The following is a 15,831-nucleotide window of genomic DNA, read 5'->3' as shown; positions in this document are numbered from 1 at the left end:
TAATGTGTCTGACCTTTTGAAGAGACCAGATGTGAAAGGTTACCTGTCTGTGGGATGTCATTTCCTTTATTGCTGTATGCCCAGCGCCCACTGCAATCAGGAAGTTGGGTCTGAAGGCTGTGGTTGGGTTCAGGCCCAGTGATTTTTCAGAACCCCCAAAGGCTTGGGTGGTATCCCGCTGGTCATAGCCGGAGGCACAGGACACTAGAGAGAGAGATTGGCCTGTTAGCTTGGGGTCTGTCCTTGTTTGCACACTGAGTCCTGGGTGCTAAGTACTTGTTTGTGTCTGCGCCTTGCACCTGGCCCTCAGCAGCCCTCATCTGTTGATCTCACACTCTTTGAGGAGCTTTACTGGACTTGGAGATTTCCTCCTGAGAGGAAATTCCACAGTGGTGACCCTGAGTGTCAGCCTTTCTGCTTTGACCTGGTTGTTCTGTAAGTCCTCCTCAGCCCTGGAAATTAACTACCAGTTCCTCCCAGAAAGATAGAATAAATGTGTAGTCCTTTTCTTTTGAATTACCTGCTTCCTACTGAAAGAAAAAGAGCAGCTGTTTTCCCTTTTGGTAGAGTTCAGCACTTGACTTCCCCAGGCCTAGGCTACAGAGTGTGTTCCAGACCAGCCTGGACAACTTAGGGAGCCCTTGTCTCTAACTAAGACAGGGCTGGCAGCATAGCCATGAGTGTGATCCTCAGCTCCCCCTTCCCCATAGTCATCAGCATCTGGTTACTCTCAATGTCTCAGAGTTTCTCTTGCTAGACATGGAGGAGAGGCAGTATGTGACCTTCTCTCTGGTAGTGAAGCCAATGCCATTTGCCCTGAATATCTGATCATTCACTAGGTTCCACCCACCAGACTGCTTGAAGGGGTTTGCTGAGCCCATGTCTTCTTTGACACTGGGCCGGAGTCGGACTTGTTAGAATCATTTGTCTCTTCCAAGTGAAGGGGCAGCAGTTAAGAGATGGAAGACCAGCCAGGCAGGAGCTGTGATCACTCTAGGGGAGAGCTGAAGGGTGGGGTGCAGCTCACGAGGAGAGGAGAGAGACATAGACTAGAGGCCATCAGCTCTTCTCCATCTGCAGAGTGGAGGCAACCACAGAAGAACTTCCTCTCCATCATGGGAAGCTCTTAGCGGTCTCCACCTCACCACCTCCCGGGTTAACTTAGAGAAGGAACAGATGAGCAAGCCTGCAGGTGATGCTGTCTCCTCTCTCCACAGGTGTGAATGACAGAGGTGGTGCCTTCCAGTGCCCTCAGCGAGGTCAGCCTGCGCCTCCTTTGCCACGATGACATAGACACCGTGAAGCACCTGTGTGCCGACTGGTTCCCCATTGAGTGAGTGCTGGGCAGTGGACTCCCAGTGGATGGGAGGCACAGATCCGTGGTTCCTGAGACTGGAGGAGGCATCGGGGGACTGGCAGGCCAGAGTGGTCCATAGGTGCTATCTCAAGATGGCAAACTAGGCAGTGAACCTCAGGCCTCCATTCTGACCCGCTGCTCACCTTCCTTAAAAGGTCCTGCTGAGAAATTTTACTTACAAAGATGTCCAAGCCTGCATGTAACCAGGAAATTTAGGATCGACTTCAGTGTAAGAAATTGGTTAAGATACATTGATATGTATATGTGAAAATGCAGTGTTGTTGGAATGCTAGAATTCGGGAAATGGAAGCATGAAAAGATCGAGTTCAAGGCCAGCCTGAGATACATATTGAGCTTTAAGCCAGCATGGACTGTGGGAAAGACCCTGTCTTTAAAGAGGTTCATTAGTTATCCAGGAATAAAATCTGTCAAAGTGGTGTATTTATTGACAAAACTCCTTCCCTTCCTTCCTCTTTCTTTTACCAAATATTAAGTGAAAGCAGACTAGAGTACAAATACCATATTCCACTTTGATTTAAAAATATGCCCAGGATAAAAACCTCTGTATACTGTAGAGGAAGGAAAAGGATCCTGCCCCTCATGAGAATCGTGGCCAACACTTTAATAAAAGACATGTTAGCAGGAGAAGAGAATAACACATTTATTTGACCTCAATCTTCTGACATGGAAGCCTTCATATTAAGGATCCGAAGACCTGTGGTGAATTCTCCTTTTCTGTGCTTAGGTTCAATGAAGCATGGACTGTCATATAGAGATTATTGGACAAAGAATATTATCTACTAATGGATTGAAGGTGGAAAACACAGTGAAGCCCAGAATCTGCTCAGATTCTGCTTCTCTCTATAGCAGTCCCTCTTTCTAGGTATAGAGTAGGACCCTTCTGGAACGAGGGTGTGTTAATTTCATCATTGCTATCACCAAAATAGCGGACAGAAACAACTTCAGGATGACAGTTTATTTTCCACACTATTTCAGAGGTTTCAGGCTCTAGTGGCAGAGGGTTGTGGGGGTGGGCAGCTCACATTACAGTGGACAGGGAGTAAAGGGAGTAGAAGACCACAGGCAAGCTTATTGCCCCGAAGGGCGTGGCCTCAGTGACCTGCTTCCTCCAGCCAGCCCCACCTGCCATGGTCCTACATTTCCCAGTAGTCTGTAGTTTCAGTGCCTCCGCAGACACACTCAGAAGTGTGGTGTATTAATTAATCTCCTGGGCACTTGTCAATCTAATCAAGCTGACGATCAAGATTAATAGTGGAATTAGATCTATTGTCAGGAGGCCTGAAAGGTTTACATCTGGACCTTCACTGCTGGGGATCATCTACTGAGCCCCCAAAGTTCAATACTCAGCATTTTGAGGCAGAGTGGATTATTAGTACCTATGGGTTCCTGTGTTTTTACTTGCCTTGTGTCTAGATTATTGTATGATATGAAAAAGCATTTTCTTAGTGAGACAGACAGACATAAACTTTGAAACATTAAAGCTAAGTAGGTCCTTTAAGTCACTGGTGTTTTGTGACTCCTTGCCTTACACTTGTTACTCCGTGGCAGCAGAAAAGTAGGGACACATCCCCCTAAATGCATCTCTGTTGAAATACATAAGTTGCCAACTTCTTAGGAGTGTGGGCTAACAGTACTTTGTAAGATAAACATACTATCCTTGAAGTTAGTAATCCCACTCTGAAAGGAGTCCCAGGAAGTGGGAGTGTCAGCAAGGACAGCAGTGAGGCCTGCTGAGGACCGTGGGGCTGTCTAGAGCCACACTGAGTGTAACCTGACACCCCTCAAGTACCTGGCTGTCAGCCTCTCCTGCCCCTTGGCCGTGTGCCATGTCCCCACCCCTATCTAGAAAGATATGTCAACTCTAGTCTGCGTACCCATGAACTTTGGCTCTTCCTGGAATCACCTTGCTGGTCTTCAGTGCTGAAACCCTTCCCGGAGGACCGTTTGCAGCAGCCAGTCCTCTCTCCACGTGTGGGTCCTGGGTATTGAACTTGGCTGACACACCAGCACCTGCTGAGCCATCTCACCAGTCCTCACAGACTCCTCCATAGACTACCCAGGTGTCCGTGGGTCACTGAGGGCCCTGAAGTCTCAGCTCACACTGAGACGCAGGCTGCCTGTGCTGTCCCTCCAGGAACTATCTGTGGAGACAGTTTCATTGGGGGCTTTCCCCTTTTACATAAAGAAGTCCCACTTGGACCGGTGGCTCCTCCGAGAAGACAGCTGTGAGGCTCCCAGAGACTGGCAGGCCGGGCAGCCTCGGATCCCTGTGACTCACTGCACTGTGCTCTCTCCCTCAGGTACCCAGACTCATGGTATCGTGACATCACGTCCAACAAGAAGTTCTTCTCTCTTGCTGCAACCTACAGAGGTGCCATCGTGGGGATGATAGTAGCTGAGATAAAGAATAGGACCAAAATACATAAAGAGGTGTGTCTGTGCGACAGTGACTGCCTCTGTGGCAGCTGGACAGGGACATTGCAGTAGGGTCGGTCACATTGCCAGCTCTGGCTTGTGTCTCAGCAGCTTGTGACCTGAGGAATTAGAGCAGCGAACAACACTGATAGCCAGTGGGTTCATTTATATGTGGGTGTGGCTACATGGACTTTTCTTCTAAAGATTTAGTTATTATAATTATTATTTAATTATGTGCATACATATCTGTCTGTATGGGGTTGCATGGTGAGCTGCCCACTATTAAACTCAGGTCCTCTGCAAGAGCAATACATGTTCTTAACTGCTGAACTCTTTCTCCAGCCCCAGTGGCATGTGCTTTTGTACATGGAATAATATGAATAACGAATAGGACCTACTAGTGGACTTGGTAAAGGTGGCCGTTTTGAAATAGGAACAAACAAAGTGACACACTGGAAATCTGCCCCGCTGGTGTGCGAAGTGACAGTGCCTGATTTGTGCTGTTGGTGTCGTCACAGAAGTGCCAGTCCGTTAGGGATCAGTGAAAACGTATTTCTTTTTATCCAATTTCATGGACCACTCAAAGACTTACCTCCCTCCGAACCCTCAAGGACTCGGGTGACTGCTTCCGGTGTAGACTGGAAGGCCATAGCTGTAAACGGTGTTCTTTGTGGTTGATTTCCCTTAGAAGTCTCTGGTGATTTTGGTCATGGCAATGGAGCAGTGTTATGTACTTAAGAGAATCCCATCAGCCAGCAAATGATTGTGTTTTGCTTGAAGTTATTCTTTGTTTCCTTTGCTTTCTCTTTTTCCTTCCTTCTTCCCTGCCTGCCTTCCATTTGTTTGTTTGTTTGTTTGGGGGCAGGGTTTCATTGTGTGCCAGCTGTCCTGAAACTCCGATCTGCCTGTCTCTGCCTCTCAAGTGCTGGGGTCCAAGGTGTGCACCCCACACCCAGCTTGCTTGAGGTTGTTTCTTTAAAAGTGCAGGAGGTGAGATGGAGCTGTAGCTCAGGGGCAGAGTGCTTGCCTAATATGCAGGAGGCCCTGGGTCCCATTCCTAGTGGAAGAGGAAGAAACATCTCCTCTACGATCCCAGACCACTAAAGGTTACCCCATCTCACACATAATTACATCTTGGCACGTTGTTGGTTGGTTTTGTCCAGCCCAGCTTCCTCTTGAGCCACTGCCTCACGTTGTTCATTGCTAAGATAGAGAGAAAGCAGGGGCCAGTATCCCTTGGATCTGCTATCTTGTATTGGATACTGTTTCACTTGCCCATACCTTGTTTCCTCGTGATCCCTCCTTGGGGCTTTTCCCTAGTGACTGTCCACTTCCACCGTGAATATAGCCTAAGGGTCTCTTAACTATGCTCACCCTTTCCACAGATTCGGGGCCTCTCTTTTGTCTAGGTTTTTGGCTAGCATCAGTAGCCTAGGGCTTCTGTTAACTATAGCAGTGAGTTTATCCCCTCCCCAAGTTTGCTATGTCCAAGTTCACTGTAGATAGAGCTAAGCAGGGTCAAGGGGCAGGGCCTGGTCCAGCACATGCCTAACACATAGGATCTACTTGGTAAATGGGAAGCAGAAAAGCCAAGTTGCCTGGTATCCTTTCTTGGAAGAGAAAACTTTACAAATGGCAGATCTTTCTTGTTATTAGGAGGTTGGAATAACATGAGAACCTCATGGTCAGAGTCATGACTCAGGAGGCATTATGTGTCCATTACAAGAGATATTCATGGAGTACCATGCTATAGTACATCACAGTGTGCCACTCTGCCCAGCATGGGCAGCAGAGCAGAGTGGATAGCTGTCTTAACCTGCTTTTCATAGTCACCAGGGACAGTATGTTTTTCTTTATAAACTTTAAAACTTTGCACTTGAATATGGTTCAGCAGTAAAAATCTGAGAGGCTGAGTTCCCAGCACCCACATGGAGGAGGGAGAGAACCAACTCCCAAAGTTGTCCTCTGACCTCTACACAGCGATGTTGCACATGCATGCTCACTCCGACACACAAATGAATGTCAGGCAACTTTTCACTTGTCCACTGTCTCGCGTCATGGCAACTGTATCACTGCTTGTTGACAACCTATGTGTGACCACTCTGGACAATCGTTTTCTTTTTTGTTTTCCTTTTGTGGTGGGATCAGACCAGTGGCCTTATGTCTGCCAGACATGCATTCTACTGTTTAGCTACATCCCCATTCCCAGCCATTTGTCTCTTACTGTAATGTCACTGGTTCTGGCATAAAGTACCTTGTGGAGCCAGGCAATGGTGGCACACACCTTTAATCCCAGCACTCGGAAGGTAGAGGCAGGCGGATCTCTGTGAGTTTGAGGCCAGCCTGGTCTACAGAGCGAGTTCTGGGACAGGCTCCAAAAGCTACACAGAGAAACCCTGTCTCAAAACCTTAAAAAAAGAAAAAGCAAAGCTCCTCGTGGGTGTATTCTCACCATAGCAGCATTCTGCCAACAGGGCCTGCACCCTCTTGTTTTATGGGCCATCATAGGTGTCCTTTGTCCTCTGTGCTCTGCCTCTTCCTACCTGTGGCTGCACATGTCAGGATATGGAGAGTGGACACACAGAACCCTGATAGGTTCTGCTTTGCCCTGACTTTATCTCTGACTTTCCCTTTAGGATGGAGATATTCTAGCCTCCAGCTTTTCTGTGGATACACAAGTTGCATACATTCTAAGCCTGGGAGTGGTGAAAGAATTCAGAAAACACGGCATAGGTAAGAGGCAGAAAGCTCACGGCTTGAACCACTGCTGCCCCCTGACCAGTTATCAACCCCCACCACACCAGTTACTTCTTCTGAGGTCTTCAGCTCACAGCTTCACCCTACGTCTCTTCTTCCTTGTCCAAATGTGGGGGCAGGTAATGTCCTCCCAGTGCAGCGCCCCACCCACAGGCCTTCTTTGTTTACACCCTCCCAGATCTGTCACGAACAGATCAGCCACAACTCCAGTACAGCCTCGGGAAGGAGTAGCCCTCCCTAACTCTCCTGTGCTGCCAGGCACAGTCGTGTGTACTGGCAAGATGTCCTCAGTTCAGAACAAGGACCATGAACAGCTGGAGAGACAGCACTTTGCAGCACTCGTCAGACTCTAGGTCATCAGATTCTCACCCTACCCCACCACACAGCAGTGAGCAGAAGTCCTTTCTTCAGCGCAGGCCTTTCTCACACCCTCTGGGTTCTGGTTTACACTTTTTGTTGCCTGAAAGGTTGGTGTCTTCTGTGGACCCAGAGCACTTCCAGGATACATCTGTGGTCCACAGTGATACGTAGTTTATGGGTTCTGTCTGGCTAGGATTTTTTTTTTTTTTTTTTTTTTTTTTTTTTTTTAAGAAAACATAATTCTTTATTGAGTCTTTGGGAATTTCACATCATGTACCCAATCCTGCTCACCTCCCAATCCCTCACATACTCTCCTCACCCCTGCAGCATTCCGCCAAAAGAACCCTCCCTCAAAAGTCAACTAAAAAACAAAACAAAAACCACCTGGCTTCTCCGTCTTTCTCACCTCTTCCTTCCTCCTAGTGGCACTGGGTGCTCTGGGGTGTCACACAGACACCTTTTGTCCAATCAGCTCCACTCACAGAACGTTCATTGCAATGAGTCATTGGTCCGGTTCAAGGGTCCTGGCACACCATCATCACTGGATCCTCACCGAAATGCCTCTCAGACATCCTGCTGTTGCCCCAAGTCATTGGAGATCCTGTGGTTATCTCGGGCCCAGTCCCTTCACACACTCCAGCACGTCATAGATGGGTGGATGTTAGGGTGGGCCAAGCCAAGGCCCAGGATGTGGGTCTCTAGCTAGGATCTTTTAGGGACTTGGACAGTGGGAGGTGACCAGAGACTAGTTTCAGGTCTGGGAGCATAGCCCTCTAGACTCCTGCAGAACTGTGCCTTTATCTACGTCCTCTTAACTGCCCTGCTGTGGGAAACCTTCCTCTCCTCTCCCCAGGTTCCCTTTTACTAGAAAGTTTAAAGGATCATATTTCAACCACTGCCCAGGACCACTGCAAAGCCATCTACCTACATGTCCTCACCACCAACAATACAGCAATAAACTTCTATGAAAACAGAGACTTTAAGCAGCATCACTATCTGCCGTATTATTACTCCATCCGAGGGGTCCTCAAAGATGGCTTCACCTACGTCCTCTACATCAATGGCGGCCACCCTCCCTGGACCATCTTATATCCTTTACTTCTGGAAGGGAGGGAGAAGGCTTTGTGGTTTCCTGGCTAGAGGGCTAGAAGAACCAGAAAGTCAGCTGGAACTGTGGCCACCTTCGGGTGACAGTCACTGGCTTAGCTTGTAGTGTTGCTCCTTGAGTAGCTCAGAGTATGGGCAGGTCTAATGCACCTGATTGGTTGCATACATTAGGAAAATTGGCACTTTCTGGCAGCTTCAGCCCAGCAGGAAGGTTGGGTTTTAATTCTTTGGGCCTAGGATGGATCCATCTACTCAAGAAATAGGGAACATATCCTGTTCCAGGGGTCAGCAGTAAGCATAGCAGATACAAGTGCCCCCCCCCCCCCAATGCAGCCTGTGATGCAGAGAAGAAAGTAAACAGTGGCAGAACACACTTGGGTTCAGACCTTCCTCATGGAGTTGCATGATCGAAGGTGTATTCACCCACCCCCAATTCTCTCCTCTAATGGTGTCCTTGCTGGAAGGAAGAAAACCAGATGTCCCAGCAGCCATGGGTAATAGCCCAGAATACACCACATGTACCTGTGGGTGTTTTGAGAGAAGTAAAACAGGAAACAGGTTTGCCCAAGCTCCATAGCCCCAGCTCACATGAAGTCAGGCATGTATGGGCATCCAGGGGTTAGCACTGCTGAAACGTGTCCTTGTTGGGGTGGGCTCTGTTCCGTCTGGAGAACTAGGAACACTTGGTTTATAGATCCTGCCCTGGTCTTTGTTAATTACCTTATGGTGATTGTCCTATATGACTCTACTGTGCATTATTTCCCAAATTGATAGTCCACTTAATGAGCCTTTCTAGTATTTTCTAAGGTTTAATAGGCCCTTGGCCTCCAGTTGAGTGCAGTGTGCCACGTGGGAACAATGCTGTGGGTCATTGATCAGACTCCAAGGACGCTGCATGTGGGCAGGCAAGGCAGACGGGGCCATATTGGTATCTTCCTTGACAGAGCCTACAGACTACATCCAGCACCTGGGCTCGGCACTAGCCAACCTGAGTCCCTGTTCCATCCCACACAGGCTCTACCGCCAGGCCCACAGCCTGCTCTGCAGCTTTCTGCCATGGTCCGGCATCTCCACCAAAGGTGGAATCCAATACAGCCGGACCATGTGATGCCATTGGGGCGACCTCCCCCAGGCCTCTGTCCTCAGCACTTTGTGGAGCCTGTTTTCCTGTCTGTCTGACTTCTGCTGTCCTTTGCAAGGAGCTGGTGGCCACCTGCCGGCCCGTCGGCCTGCCCCAGCTGCAGGCCCGGTGCTATGCTGGCTCAGGAGAAGAGTGTGTGCTGGTCTTCGACAGGTAGGGACAGATGGTGGACCTGGGGAGTCTGGTGCTTATAGAGACAGGGAGTCTCTAGGCAGGTACTTGGGAGCAGTTCACAGTGGGTCCAGAAGCGTTTGGAGGAGCAAGGGACCAAAGGCCTCACACCACTTGCCGGATCTCTTTTCCCTCCCTAGACTGTGTGTGTACATTTGCATCCACGTGTGCACGTTGGTGGAGCATGGAGCTCAACGTGGGGGCGATTATTCTCCACCTTACTTTCGAAACAGGGTTTCTCACGGAACTTGTAGCTCACTGATTTAACTGCACTGGCTAGCTAGCGAGCCTCGGAGATCCTCTTGTTTCTGTCTCTCAGCTGCCTACCTAGGCATTTTATGTGGGTGCTAGAGCTCAAACTTAGATCCTTTTATTTATTTATTTATTATTTATTTGGTTTTTCGAGACAGGGTTTCTCTGTGTAGCTTTGCGCCTTTCCTGGAACTCACTTGGTAGCCCAGGCTGGCCTCGAACTCACAGAGATCCGCCTGCCTCTGCCTCTCGAGTGCTAGGATTAAAGGCATACGCCACCACCGCCCAGCAGATCCTTATATTTATATAACAATCACTTTTCCAATGGAGCCATCTCTTCAGCCCCTGGATAACTTTTTTTTTTTTTTTTTAATGTTTTTAATTTATCTCTTGAGAATTTGAGGGCATTGGAGTCTCTGGAAATGGAGGTATAGGCAGTTGTGCCATGTAGATCCTGGGAATTGAATCCTGGTCCTTGGAAAGAGCAGCATATGCTCTTAACCACTGAGCCATCTCCCCAGGATCTGAACAAATTTTTTTTTTCCTGTTAAAATGATGGTGTCATGTGATTCAAACATTAGGAAGGTACAGAAAGGCCAAGCAGCTCCTACTGGAGGCCCACAGTTACTTGGCTTTACCCGACAAGAGGCACCAGTGACCTGTGACCCAGACGACTGCTCTCACCACCAGTGCCGTCACCAGGGCATCTCCATGTGGCATTGTCCAAAGCCCATGCCAACAACTTGTAAATGAGGTTAAGATTCTGCCTGGATGCAACCATTTTGGTTGCTGAGAGCTGGTCTCCCAAGCCAAGAGAACAGAGAATTGCAGAACTGGAAGAGGTTTGGGTATTGCAGAGCCCGCTACATTGGCCATCCACATTGAGGACTGGCACACACCCAGGTGCTTGCATTTGTGTTAAGTTCCAGGGAGGCTGCTGGCCACTGTGAGACTGGGGCTGGAGAAAGGGCTCCTGCTCTGGTGTACCCTGGCTCCGCAGAAGCCCACAGGCCAGAGGGTGAAGTGGGTGAGCATCCTGCAGTGCCTTCACATGCCCTGCTCTCTTCCCTGCAGGCTGTCTTCCTGCTTCTGGAAACTTCTCCCTCCACCTGGAGCCCTTGTCCTGCCTCCATGCACTGGCACCATCCCAATGGCCTGGCAGGTGTTGGCTACATTCACTGGAAAAGGTCTTGCCAGGCCTCTCCTGCCTCCTGCTCCTTCATCTTTCCTACAGAACGGACTGAACTTTGCTGTGAAAAGAATATGGACATCTTTGACGCTGAAGACACAGGAACCTTAGAATAAAGAGGCACGGCAAAGAGAATGCCAGGGTTTTTTTTATAGGAATGCCCTAAAGAGGCTTAGACAGCGGAAGCAGTTTTTCATGAAAGGCTGGAGACTGGGGTGAAAGAGTGGGTCTTGCCCTTCACAAGAACGTAAAGCTTCGGAATCAGCCCTCACCATAGTCAGTTAGATGGACGGTTCCTTGTTCCTCAGGCCGCCTACTCCCTGCGTCCTGTTGTCCAGAGGATCATCCTGCCTGTCGAATCCGGGCAAGTTCCATATAGCCGACCTGCACTTGGAGCTGAGCCAAGAACTGGGGGCTGTTGGCTTCTGGGTTCCTCCCTTGCTCATCCTTCTAGAAGCTGAAGCTTCAAGGACTGGCCAAATGCAGACAGGAGAAGGCTGAGCTCTGCATTGGGCATCTCTGCTACTGTGGACTCATGAGACTTGGCCTTGGGAGTAGAGGGCATTTGGTGCCTGTGGCCCTTCAGCCCCGAGGCAGAGGCTCTTGTCAGTGCCGTGGATTGTACCTGCAGCGTCCCTTCCTGTGCCCCCAGAGCCTGCCCAGCATTGCTGCAGTATCACAGGTGCCCATGCAGGGCGTCCTCACAGCCTCTCACTGTGCCAGACTGATTAGGAACAGCTCTGTTGACAGGCTTCCCTCCCTCAGCATCTCCTGGATTAGGGCTCTCAGGCCCTAGAGCCAGCCCAAGGCTGCTTGGCCTCAGGGAGGGAAGGGTCCTCACAAAGCAGGAAGGCCAAGGCAGGAAAAGCATTCCCCTTCCTCAGCAGAGCCGGCCCCAGGTGGCTGGTGTCCTGACTGGTTTTGGTTGTGTGCTGAGGCCCAGCCCCATGTTCCCTTCCTTTTCAGTCAGTGGTGATCATGTGATTTTAATTTCTGCCCTGTGTGGTCAAGGAAGAGTCTTCCAGAAGGTTCTGACTTGGATAGTCTTAAATCCAATTCAAAGTCCTCGACCTGTCTTTCTTCCCTCCTGTTCCCAATTACTGCAGTGTCCAGCCCAGGGCTGAACGAATCGTAGTGTGTAGTCTCATTACAAACAAATAAACAATTTCACTAGTCTCGTCCTGTCACTGGTAGCTGGCTCTCACACTTGGTGCTTTGGGCTAGGGCTGAGGGCTGGGAGCTTGCTTGCTGCAGTCTTCCTGGTGCCCCAGCCATGCAGGCCACTGTCTTGCAGAGGAGTGTGAGCCTGGTGAAGGCGTCTGCTGCTGAAAGCAGCTGCCTGTCAGTTCATACCCACACCCTGGCTCTCAGCTCTGAGCTAGAACCTGATCCAAGTGTGAAACTGTGTGATTCTCTTCCCCAACTCTTCTGCCCCCATCTCCATCATAGCTTCTAAGACTCCAAGGGTCATGCAGGCACATGGTCAACGGAGGCCATGGCTCTGCTCCCAACCAGAGTGGGTAAGTCTCTGGAGACAATCTGTGTGGTCACAGCCTGGAGGAGGGTACTGCTGGCATTCTTGGGAGGCTACAAAACATCTTCCAGGGCACAGAATGGGCCTACAACAAAAACTTGATCCAGTACCAAATGTTAATACCCAAGGTCGTCAAAATCCAGGTACCTGAAGTCTAGTCCAGCTGGAAGAAGGCCTGTGGCCATCCTGATGGGTTCCTGTGGGGCCATAAATTCATCTAATCCCTCGAAAGGAGCAGTTTGGGGTCCAGGCCAACATGCCTGCCTTGGTTGGTCCTCTCCTGGTTCCCTCTTTAAACCAAACCTACATTTCATCCCTTTGTCCCTGGAATGCCATGCCCTGTGTTCAGGCCTAATGAGACGCTGCCTGCCTTCCAGAGCTACCATGTTCAGGGGCTCCCCCACAAAGCCTCCCTGGACCTGGCTCATGACTCTCTGTACCCCCAGGATAGCTCCCCTGAATGGCTGCAGGGCGGTTTTGACTGGGTTGACTTGATGACAGACAGACAAGAAGGTGTGTAGGCCTTGGCTTTTACTGAGGTTAGACCTGAGGACTCCCTGGCCTCTCAGGAACCCGACTCTGCTCGGCCTGGCCTCCCAGGTACAAGTGGCTGACCGGAGTTTGGGCAGGCTGCAAGGGCACGGGTATGCTTCCATTTCTTCTGTCCCTCCCATGGGACTTCCTCCTCCCTCCCTCATACTGTCCCCAGACTAGCCCAGGTCTGGTGCTGGGCAACTATGGGGGCCATCTCAGTGGGGAGGCTACCGCTGGGACTGAACCCTTCCTCAGTAAACCTGGCCGCCTCCTCCTCGGCCACTCTCCCCCTACTGTCCCCAGCCCTGGCACTTTGGATCCTTATGTCCTCTCCAAGGCCCCAGAGCGGGTTCTCTTGCACAAGGGACACATGGTCTCCTCCAAGGCTCTCCAGGACCTCTTGGGCCTGAGTCCCAAGCCCTCAGGGGGACCAGACTGGGAGGGGACACCCTTGGCTGGGTCCATGCTGGAACTGGAAGCTGAGGAAAAAGGAAAGAGAAGTCACTCAGGGACCCAACTTGAAACCCTACCTTGGTGTCCCCGGACCTTACAACCCTCAAGACAATTGAAGGGCTTGTGCTACATTCTTGAAAGAACTAGTCGGGAAAGGGACATCAGTGGGTCAAGCTGAAAATGTCATGAACCCTTCATTTGAAAAATGAACTGAGGGAGAGCTGCCCAAGGTCCATCAAGATACAGAACGAGGATTAGAACCCAGAACTGAGTCCCAGATCTACACCCCACTTCTACATCCCACCAGGCTCCAGCTGTGCCAGCTGCATACTACCACCCCTGAGATTTCACAGGACTTGGAGTGTACATCCACAGTGCGGGATCAATAGCAGGGCACACGGATAGAAAAATTCAACAAGATCTTGGCCCCCGGAGCATGCCATTACTTTAGTGTGTCCTGGCCACTTTGCTCTTTCCTAGTTCTTGGCAGAAGGCTGGGGAATGGAAGAGGCCCGTCTGAGTTCCCTTGAGTCTTCCCCTCATGTCTCCAGTCCTGCCTTAACAGAGCTCACCTGTATTTCCCAGGCTGTCCCTGGGCAGTTGGGCTTCCAGAAGGGTTGAGCAATGGCTGTTACCTGGACCCAAGGTCCCCTGTGGCAGGGCCAGGGGCCAGGCCGAGCCTTCAGGCCTCGGCAGGCTGCCCCCAGCCATGAGCCGGCCTAGCCAGTGGCTTCCACATTGACCAGCAGGCTGCATGTGGCCTGGCAGGTAGAGAGCCAGGCTCCGGAGGTGACGCAATCGGAAGTTCTTGGGCTTGCTTCCCTGGGCACCGGGGCCCTGCTGCTGCTGGGCCCCCAGCCCTCCCTCATAGATGTTGGGTGGTGTGTCAGGGTGGCTGGGGCGTCCTGGGGCCCAGCTCACTGCATCTGCAAGAGAGAGAGAGAGAGAGAGCAGGAGGGTGGTGGCCAGTGGGCCCAGCATCTGGGCAAAAACTGCAGGTACCAGCTTATATGATAGGCCCCATGCCCAGGCTACCCAGCCTCAGTTCTTGTCTATTCCCATTTCTCCTGTTTGCTCCCCTAACAGAGGGGCCTAAGAAGCCCAGGACTTTGGCACTGAGATCTCTTTCAGCACCTCAAGCCCTCTTTTGTTCCCTCTATCCTAGAAAGAGTATGCTGGTGCCAGTATAAGCAAAGTAGGTACAAGGGGACAGGACTGGCCCAGTCGTACAGCCTAGATCGGGGGTTCCTCCCCTCCCAAGCATGCATGTCCCTAGGATCGGCCCAGGTTAGGACAGAATGGCATCTCTGCTACTGCTCCTCCCTGCAGCCAGGCACCTTCTCTTATTCGAAGCTCAGAGAATGCACAGACCAAGGCTTCCATGGAGGGCCAGTATGGTGGGGGAGGAGTGGCCAGGCCTTGTGTGCAGCAGGGCCTGCTCTCCCCTGCCTACGGGGTGGGTCTGCAGGTCTCCCATGGCAACTGGTTCTATGATGTCACAGTAAAGACTCCAGTCTTCTTGGGTCCCTTAATTTGGGAGAGGATGGTATCAGGTTGGGACAGGGTGGGAGGAGGGCAAGGGGAGGGGCTAGAAACCTAGGGTAAATTCACTGGTCCTCAGATTTAGAGCAAGACACAAAAAAGTTGAGCTTTGGCATGCTAAAAAGTCATTCTATGGGGTGACCTTTTGGGGTCCTCAGCTTCCTCATCTGTGATCGGGAGAACGAGGGTTTGGGGTACAAACCTGCAGAGATCTGAATCATGCTGAGAAGACGGTTCTGGGTGACACTTGTCTAATTGTCCATTTCCTCACAAGTTGTTAGGCAGTGTGTAGATAATGCCATTTTTTTCCCTACGCACGTGGACAAACTGGAACTCTTGCCTTGAAGGTGGAAATAAAAAATTACAGCTAATTTGGAATCATCTCAGTCACAAAACCTTTACATTTCGTTGTAGAAAGTTTAGTTCTATGTTCTACATTTAGGTTTATGAACCATTGTTTTTGTATACAGATAATAGTGGAGTTTCATTTATTTGCTGTGGATTTCTCATTGTTCCAAACCATTTGTTGCAAAGACCATTCCCTCTGTCCAAATGCATTGTCACCTAAGTTGGACTAGCCACAAATGTGTGGCCCTGTTCCACATACTAAGTCCTTCAGCATCTACTCCTGGTCTGTACCACAATGTCCAGGTCAAGGGCACCTCTACATCCTGCGCCTACCCATCTTGGGGCTTTGCTTTCCTCTTCGCCCACCCTTCTTGGCTCATCTCATCTCTTCTCTCCCCAGTCTTCCTTTATCGCGGTTGTCCCCGACTCATAGCAGCTACCAGGGAGGATTCCTGCTGAGTCTGGACTGACCCCACCGCGCTGGGGTGCGACACACCAGCACTGTGGCTCCCTTCTCAGAATTAACCAGTTTCCAGGACAACCTCTGGCGCACGGATCTTGATACTGATTTCCGGCCTGTCGGGAAGACTGACAAGCTGTACGTACACGAAATCCCTCCGGGTTCAGTTCTCGAATTCTGCAGAGGGTAC

The 15,831-nt window shown here is 50.5% G+C and overlaps 3 protein-coding genes across 6 annotated transcripts in view; 2 read left to right on the top strand and 1 right to left on the bottom strand.

The window, feature by feature from the left end:
* Naa60 (N-alpha-acetyltransferase 60, NatF catalytic subunit) overlaps positions 1–11,945 on the top strand; it is a 38,082-nt gene extending 26,137 nt beyond the window's left edge. For all 3 annotated transcript variants that reach the window (XM_076577511.1, XM_076577510.1, XM_076577512.1), the window contains exons 2-7: positions 1,218–1,333; positions 3,679–3,808; positions 6,430–6,526; positions 7,764–7,999; positions 8,970–9,311; positions 10,656–11,945. In XM_076577511.1, the coding sequence (XP_076433626.1) occupies positions 1,224–1,333; positions 3,679–3,808; positions 6,430–6,526; positions 7,764–7,999; positions 8,970–9,125 (729 nt within the window). In that variant the 5' untranslated portion in view covers positions 1,218–1,223 and the 3' untranslated portion in view covers positions 9,126–9,311; positions 10,656–11,945. The remainder of the gene's footprint in view (positions 1–1,217; positions 1,334–3,678; positions 3,809–6,429; positions 6,527–7,763; positions 8,000–8,969; positions 9,312–10,655) is intronic.
* An 875-nt stretch (positions 11,946–12,820) lies between these two features.
* C8H16orf90 (chromosome 8 C16orf90 homolog) lies at positions 12,821–15,173 on the bottom strand. 2 transcript variants are annotated; one of them, XM_076577514.1, is made up of 3 exons: positions 15,036–15,173; positions 13,864–14,217; positions 12,821–13,317 (listed from the first exon to the last, which is right to left on the bottom strand). In XM_076577514.1, the coding sequence occupies exons 1-3, from the start codon at positions 15,052–15,054 to the stop codon at positions 13,160–13,162; spliced, it is 531 nt and encodes a 176-aa protein (XP_076433629.1). In that variant the 5' UTR covers positions 15,055–15,173; the 3' UTR covers positions 12,821–13,159. The 2 variants fall into 2 exon arrangements, with proteins under 2 accessions (XP_076433629.1, XP_076433628.1); XM_076577513.1 differs by lacking the exon at positions 15,036–15,173 and adding an exon at positions 14,629–14,814.
* The window catches only part of Cluap1 (clusterin associated protein 1), a 33,761-nt gene continuing 32,776 nt past the window's right edge, over positions 14,847–15,831 (top strand). Inside the window, exon 1 of the mRNA XM_076577497.1 lies at positions 14,847–15,779. The gene's annotated coding sequence lies outside the window, so the exon portion shown is untranslated. The remainder of the gene's footprint in view (positions 15,780–15,831) is intronic.

The sequence above is a fragment of the Peromyscus maniculatus genome, chromosome 8, assembly GCF_049852395.1.
Source record: "Peromyscus maniculatus bairdii isolate BWxNUB_F1_BW_parent chromosome 8, HU_Pman_BW_mat_3.1, whole genome shotgun sequence".
NCBI classification, from domain to species: domain Eukaryota; kingdom Metazoa; phylum Chordata; class Mammalia; order Rodentia; family Cricetidae; genus Peromyscus; species Peromyscus maniculatus.
Note: the sequence above shows the minus strand (reverse complement) of the source record. Positions and strands in the feature narration are given on the sequence as shown.

Excerpts from the sequence above, each read along its gene's own strand:
- C8H16orf90 (XM_076577513.1), bottom strand. The coding sequence starts at position 14,674 with ATGGAAGCCTTGGTCTGTGCATTCTCTGAGCTTCGAATAAGAGAAG. Across the intron at positions 14,218-14,628 it reads TGAGCTTCGAATAAGAGAAG|ATGCAGTGAGCTGGGCCCCA; the intron begins GTGCCTGGCTGC and ends TCTCTCTTGCAG. Across the intron at positions 13,318-13,863 it reads GGACAGCCTGGGAAATACAG|CTTCCAGTTCCAGCATGGAC; the intron begins GTGAGCTCTGTT and ends CTTTTTCCTCAG.